The 7,851-nt window shown below is 40.5% G+C and overlaps 1 protein-coding gene across 1 annotated transcript; it reads right to left on the bottom strand.

Annotated features, from left to right (window-relative positions):
- Positions 1 to 5,749: 5,749 nt before the first annotated feature.
- On the bottom strand, positions 5,750 to 7,274 carry LOC103510560 (kalirin-like). Its single transcript, XM_008475236.2, has 3 exons — positions 7,239 to 7,274; positions 6,389 to 6,580; positions 5,750 to 5,931 (listed from the first exon to the last, which is right to left on the bottom strand). Exons 1-3 carry the CDS (start codon positions 7,272 to 7,274, stop codon positions 5,755 to 5,757), a joined length of 405 nt encoding a protein of 134 aa, XP_008473458.1. The 3' UTR covers positions 5,750 to 5,754.
- Positions 7,275 to 7,851: the final 577 nt, after the last annotated feature.

Genomic DNA, 7,851 nt, shown 5'->3' with positions numbered 1-7,851 from the left:
AATCTATCTTAGATGTAGAGCTAGACCTACTTAATACAAACAGAAAGACATGTCAATTTTGATGTGAGAAGTCCGGAGTATCTACTCGTATCACATCACCTTATTTATCACCTAGATATAATTATTTATGTTTATGTTTACCTAACATAGATATGGAATTATGTATTGAGTCCCATAGATAATTGTTTGATTTATTATGTTTAGTTTACCCCATATAGGTGTGGGTTATGGGAGTTATAATGGGAGTTCAATGAATGGGGCGTAGTGAAGTAGGGAGAAAAGTGCGACTAGTCAAAATTAGCCCTGGAGGTATACTAACTGCTAGAGTCCTTTGTGAAATCGAATGAGGCTCAGTGAATACCTTACTTACCTACGTGAGTGAGCACATCTTAGTCTTAGTGCAAGCTTGAGTGCTCAACAGTCCTAAGGTTAGGATTCTACATTCTACCATGTGTAATTGAATGAACGAAGTAAGTTCCATGTTTTAACTCGAGTTAGCATTTGTTCTTTCTTTACAAATTTCTTTTTCGCGGCATTCGTCCAAAAATCGTTTCCAAGATAATTGAATGAACGAAGTAAGTTCCATGTTTTAACTCGAGTTGGCATTTGTTCTTTCTTTACAAATTTCTTTTTCTCGGCATTCGTCCGAAAATCGTTTCCAAGGAAACTCTCCTCATCTAAATGGTTTGTGATTCAACCTATTGTCCACTAAATTGTTATTTATTTTATGTAATTACTAGCAGGTTACCCGTGCTTCGCCACGGTTTAGAATATTTTAGTAAAAGAAAAAATCTCCGTCAGTAGGAATCCTGACCAGAAAGAATGCTACCGTTGCACTACGCGCTCCCTATTGACTTCGCACTTCTATAGAATATGGTTTATGGTCGCGCTACGCGCTCCCCATCGACTTCTCACTTTGAGAGGTATTATACTAACTTCCTTTACTCTTGCTATTGTGTGTACCAGCATAATGAGAGGGGAGATTGTTTTGGTTTTCTTTTACATAATAAATATCTCTACTTGTCTTCTTGATGATGCAATTGTGTCATCAGATTTGATCTAGGTATTCTTGGCCTTCATCATCTTAAAACAAATGTTTTTTTTTCTATTACGTTATGTATTGAGAACCTATACAATCTAATCTAATTTATGACTTACGAGCTTATGACTTAATGAGAAATTATATTGGGATCAGTCCAAATGTTCAAAATCGGGAAATGGGACGAAATACCCTTTTCAGGGCCCGTTATCCCGGTTTGGATGAAATGGACTTCATCATAATATTAATGTATATAACTTATGTGATTAACATCATATATTAACTTATGTGATTTGAGTCTTGCAAGTGCAGATAATAAAAAGTACTAAAGTTCGTACCTGTGATAAAGTAACCCGATAATGAGAATTGGTAATTGACAAATCAATAACAAAACAACAGGCAAGTATAATTGAATTGATTCAAACAACAGTTAACCGAGTACATCACCTGAGTACGGTAGTGTTCAATTGATATCTGTAGGTATCAGGCGACAACCATTAACTGTTTGCCCCACATTTCAATCTGAACATCTTGATCAGTTATGATCAGTAATAAAAAAATATATAGCAATAAATGAATTACTGTATTTCTTATGCTGGCCACTTACGCTTAGACCGTATGAACGTGCGTGGCGGAAAAAGCTTCAGACCTAGATCCCCACATTTCAATCTGAACATCTTGATCAGTTATGATCAGTAACTCAGCACACTCAGCCTCGTGAGGAAAATGAGTAGCTATGTAATAAGACCTAGATCTCTCAGACCATCTGATAGACTTTCTTTGACATCACCCATTTGATTTACACAGGCCAGTACTTCTTAAACTCTGGATTAACTGAAAACTCTCTGTGGTAAAATCGGGCATTAGATCTCAAGCTATTTCCACCTCACCGGTTCTGACTGTCTGGCAGACCTGGACCTAGATCTCTCAGACCATCTGATAGACTTTCTTTGACATCACCCATTTGATTTACACAGGCCAGTACTTCTTAAACTCTGGATTACCTGAAAACTATCTGTGGTAAAATCGGGCATCAGATCTCAAGCTATTTCCACCTCACCCGTTCCAACTGTCTGGCAGACCTAGGTGTTAAGGTGCGTTCTCACCAACGCGACTTTTATCGTGCGACAGAGTCGCGTGACAAAAGTCGCATAGTGGAAACGTGTCGCGCGACACGAGAAAAAGTCGTGCGACCATGCGATTTTTATCCGATGAAAGTCGGTCCGGATCGGGAGCTGGATTATTGCGATATATGTATTTGGAAAAATCCTACAATGCTGCAGTGAGCACCAAAGTTGTGATATAGTAACACAAAGAAACTGCATTTATTTATTTAATAAAAAAAATATATAGCAATAAATGAATTACTGTATTTCTTATGCTGGCCACTCACGCTTAGACCGTATGAACGTGCGTGGCGGAAAAAGCTTCAGACCTAGGTCTCTCAGACAATCTGATAGACTTTCTTTGACATCACCCATTTGATTTACACTGGCCAGTACTTCTTAAAATCTGGATTAACTGAAACCTCTCTGTGATAAAATGGGGCATTAGATCTCAAGCTATTTCCACCTCACCCGTTCAGACTGTCTGGCAGACCTAGGTGTTAAGGTGCGTTCTCACCAACGCGACTTTTATCGTGCGACAGAGTCGCGCGTTGGATAGCTAATAAGCAAGACGGAAACACATGACTGCCCGAGCAATGAAAGAAAACAGATAGAAAGGAAGTTATGAAATATTTTGGACTTGAAGCGTCTGGGTCGTAGCATGCCCATCCCGTAGTGTGTCGTAGCATGCCCATCCCGTAGTGTGTCCCTGATCAGATGGGCGAGAAGAGACAGTACTCCCCATATAGGTGCTGACTTACACAAGAGCACCAGAAAGGAACTCGTTGAAATATTTGCAATCTGCAATTTGGGGGTATCAAATTATGCTTCTTTGAATTCCAATACTTTTTGGCAGATGGTATACATTTCTACTTTCTATCCAGGAACCAATGGGCGTACCGCGTACCTGTTTCTTATTTTCTACTTTCTTTGTAATAAAGGGCTCATTTAAGACACAAAGGGTCATCTTGTTTACCATCTTGAGGTTTGCCACCAATACCAGCATGGAGGACACTTGTGTCATCTTAAGGTGCATTGTTGTAGAAGACAATTATAATACCAACTTCCTTTACTCTTGCTATTGTGTGTACCAGCATAATGAGAGGGGAGATTGTTTTGGTTTTCTTTTATATACATACTAAATATCTCTACTTGTCTTCTTGATGATGCAATTGTGTCACCAGATTTGATCTAGGTATTCTTTGCCTTCATCATCTTAAAACAAATGTTTTTTTTTTCTATTACATTATGTATTGAGAACCTATACAATCTAATTTATGACTTAAGAGCTTATGTCTTCATGAGAAATTATTTTGGGATCAGTCCAAATGTTTAAAATCGGGAAATGGGGCGAAATACCCTTTTCAGGGTCCACTATCCCAGTTTGGATGAAATGGACTTCATCATGTATTAATGTTACCTCTACTTATGTGATTTGAGTCTTGCAAGTGAACTTGCAAAACTGTCTTTACCAGACAATAAAAAGTGCCAAAGTTCGTACCTGTAATAAAGTAACCTGATAATGAGAATTGGTAATTGACAAATCAATAACAAAACAACAGTCAAGTATAATTGAATTGAATCAAACAACAAAACGTAGAAGGTGTGATAGGGAATCAGAAACTAACTATGAAATTTGTAAGGTAAACTGGGATAATTTTTATAAATTTGAAAATTGTCATGCAATAATTATTTTATTTAGTATATTTACTGTTATTTCTCATTTTCGTTCATTTTTTTTAGGCGGGGCTTCGCGGGCCGCAAAAATGAGCTCGCGGGCCGGGGGTTGGACAAGCCTGCCTTAAACACTTTATCCGTTCCTACTCCTAGAAACACTAAACCGTTTCTCACTTCCCTTTAAATTTCTATTCAACTGATTTTTGATAGTGAATAAATTAGTCCGAATTAAGGTTTAGTGGTTCAGCCATTATCTTTGTTGGTCATCAGGTGACATTGTTAGTTGGTAGGACTGTTTTGTTTTCTATTCTATTTTTCTATGTGTGGGAGGATTCTAAGAGTTCTTCCGCTAAACCGAATGTGTGTGTTTTTTTTCGAATTTAATTCGCATTCTTTACTAGCCGAAATCCGTCGCTTCGCTCCGGGTTTTCGCTAGTAAATCCTTAAGGCATGGCCGTTCATGTCACTCATCCATTTAGTGGTCTTGTTCGGCGTAGCTTAACAAAAACGAACCGGAAAATAGCCTATAACCTTCACGGGAGTGCAAGCAATACGGGAGTGCAGGAGTTGACAAAGTTTCAGAGCAATCGGATGAGCGGTTTGGCCAGGCATAAATTTCGAACAAACACACACAAACAAATAGTCATTTTTATATATTAGATATCTATGTCATAAAATAACAAAATTGATATTGTGGACATAGAATATGTAATATAGTACCTACTTCACTTGTGTTTGGCGAGGCCAAATACTCGTACCTGTTTCATTCTATGTATTTGTTCCAGAAAACCTGAAAGTGATCTCCACGTTCTCAGTGGGACATGATCATCTTCACCTGGACCAGATCAAGTCCAGAGGTATTCGAGTGGGAACTGTGGGTCCTGTTTCATCTGATGCCGTAGCCGAGTTCAACATAGGCCTGGCAATAGCTGTGAGTAGGAGGTTTCAACAGGGTCACAACTGTATAGCAAGGTAAGTATAGTGGTTGTCAAATTTGAAATAAACAAGGTTACGCAGCTCACGGCCCCAAGGAGGTATCCGGTGGCAATTTGATGAGGGGAATTTTTTCCTTCCCCTCCAAAAATCATGAAATGGGGCCATTTTTCGAGGAGAAAGAAAAAAATCCCTTGCCAGCCTAGTTAGCTTGAAGGTTAGTTCGTCTGCCTTGTAAGCGCTAGGTCGCTATTTTGATTACCGCCCGGGGCGACAAAGTAAGTCTAATTTAGTTAGTCAGATAAGATTTGTTCTCGGAAGGGATGGCTTTCTCCTACCTTCCCCTCCAAAAATCATGAAATGGGGCCATTTTTCGAGGAGAAAGAAAAAAATCCCTTGCCAGCCTAGTTAGCTTGAAGGTTAGTGCGTCTGCCTTGTAAGCACTAGGTCGCTATTTTGATTCCCGCCCGGGGCGACAAAGTAAGTCTAATTTAGTTAGTCAGATAAGATTTGTTCTCGGAAGGGATGGCTTTCTCCGCTCCTGTCTTCCTTCTCTGTTCGCTTTAGGGACGATAAGACCTTAGCAGTTACTTCGGCGTAGCTTAACAAAAACGAACCGGAAAATAGCCTATAACCTTCACGGGAGTGCAAGCAATACGGGAGTGCAGGAGTTGACAAAATTTCAGAGCAATCGGATGAGCGGTTTGGCCAGGCATAAATTTCGAACAAACACACACACATTCATTTTTATATATTATATTCCTCAGTGGAACCGAGAAAAGCCAGCAGCACGCAATCACCGAGTTAATCACCCAGTCGGATACTAACCACACACAACGTTGCTTAGCGTCAATAATGCAACTGGTGTATTCTACGTGCTATAACCAGTAGCTTTACCAGGAGTAAGGTGTAAATATGATGTGGAACTTAGCTTACTTAGCCATTAGGCCCTTCTCCAGCGTGAGTCGCTGAGTAGCGTCTATCAAATAAACTTTCCACTTACTTGAGTTCAGCGAGTAGCGCCTCTCCCTGAGCGATAGTACTATGGCAAGCGTCCAGTGAGGCCGCTCTCTGCTGCGACCATTGATCCAGGAGTCGCTGAGTAGCGTCTAAACTCTCTGGTGCTTCCTCACAAGCGTCCTTCTCCACGCGTAGCTCATCCAGCCAACTCTCCAGCTGTGGAGGAGAAATAGATAATAGAGTGACTATTGTGAGGAACAGAGTAAATAATGTGAGCTGTAAAGTCCCGTTAAGGCCTGTCCCACTTGTCGTTGGGGGAAAAAAATCGTGTCGTGTGTAGTGGGAACACTCTCATTTAAATTACATTGCCTACAGGACATTCTTGAAAAAATCGGATGAAACTCACAAGTGGGAACGGGTCCTTACCGAGTATCTTGCTCAGAAAAAGGACACCCCAAAAGACCAATATTTCTTAATGAGCATAATTCTTTGGTGTACATTTTTTGCCACAGTAGATAGATTCGTAGAAGCCCATCCCATCCTTTTTAGGGCTGTTTGCCCCTAAATCTAATCCTCAGAGTGACAAGGAATGGAGTGTGCCTGAAGGCATGTGATGTGTTCCACTCGACCCCGAAAAATCTCATTATTTGACGGTTCCCATGATTCGACTCACCTCTTTCTCGTGCGTATAGAAGTGTACGGCCAAGTCGAGTCTGCGGCGTCTCTGCTCGACGCGCGCGGCAAATGACGTCACGTGCGTCTCGAGTTCGTGCGCCACGGCGTAGATTTCATCCGCATTACACTCGCCAGTTTGCGCCAGCTCCTCGGCTGCGGTCAGGAGCTTCTCGGAGTTGGTGTATGTGTTCTGAGAACAAAAAGAAGCAAAGGATATGTAGATTAATACAAACGTGTTCTGGGAGTAAATAGGTTCAAGAATGGTATCCAAGCGCACTCAGGCCATCATTATGTAATTTAGGGTGGACGATATCATTATCGTGGCAACAAAGTCAACACGAAGACTCAACTTTAACTAATGGTACTACCAACAATGTCAGTCATGATATTAAAACGGTACTCTTGCTCAATGCTCACGATTGTGGTGCGGAGATATGAAATTATATCATTAGTATCATTACCAGAGAAGTTCAGAATAGGGCACTTTATTGGATTTTTGAGGACTTTTTACATAGGAATCGACCTTCCATGCTAAATGTTTTCCCAAATGCATGGCCACTATCTAAGTACGGTTCTTTTTTTTTTCTTAAAGTTATATTTTACCCAAAAATGCTTAAAATATGGCAAATCAAGCAAAAAAGTTAAATAAGCCTTTTAAGGCATTTTTTCCAAATTTTGCTAAAATATGGCAAAAATAGTATGGCGCCATGACAATATGGCATTTGAACTTCCTTGATCATTACTCATTACGATGGGACAAATATTTTGGTCCGGAAATCCGAATTCTGACCGGGAGCCAAGTGTTTGTTCAGAAAAATTCCCGGTCGGGATTCGAACCCAGTGTGTACCTCCGTGTCGAGAATCACTGCTCCACTAAGATACATTAAGGAGCGCGGTAGCGCTCCGCCCCGCCAAGTCAAAAAAGTTTGACCGCGCTACTAGAGATATTATACGCGATATACAGATGTGGGGCTGAACAGTTTTGTTTAAACACCCTGTATACAACCTGTTTCCAATGTTTCCCATATATTTCTGGCTCCCGTATGTTTCTTATCACCTCACACAATCCCAAATCACTTGTTCATATTTGTACAAGTACAATTATTTGGTTGATATTTGTACAAGTACAATTATTTGGTTGTTTACTCGTACTACAGGTGGATAGGTTACAGTTGGGCACTGAGATTGTAATAAACAGAATACAACTGTACTGAAAACAATAAGTTGGTTAAATCTGTGACCATAAGATGTGTCCAAACATAGTCGACGTTGAACGACGGTCGATCGACGTTGATCGACGATGAACGATGGTTGATCGACGTTGAACGATGGTTGATCGACGGCCGTCGACTATGTGTGGACACACCTTTCGACTTTAATCTACTGAATTGCCCTCACGAGACTGATTGCACCCCGATAACAATAAGCAGTGAAGTACACAGTCCGAATGCCGCTAAGTTT

Source organism: Diaphorina citri, unplaced genomic scaffold, assembly GCF_000475195.1.
Source record: "Diaphorina citri unplaced genomic scaffold, Diaci psyllid genome assembly version 1.1 scaffold618, whole genome shotgun sequence".
Classification (NCBI taxonomy): Eukaryota; Metazoa; Arthropoda; class Insecta; order Hemiptera; family Psyllidae; genus Diaphorina; species Diaphorina citri.
This window is presented reverse-complemented; position numbering and strand designations above follow the sequence as displayed.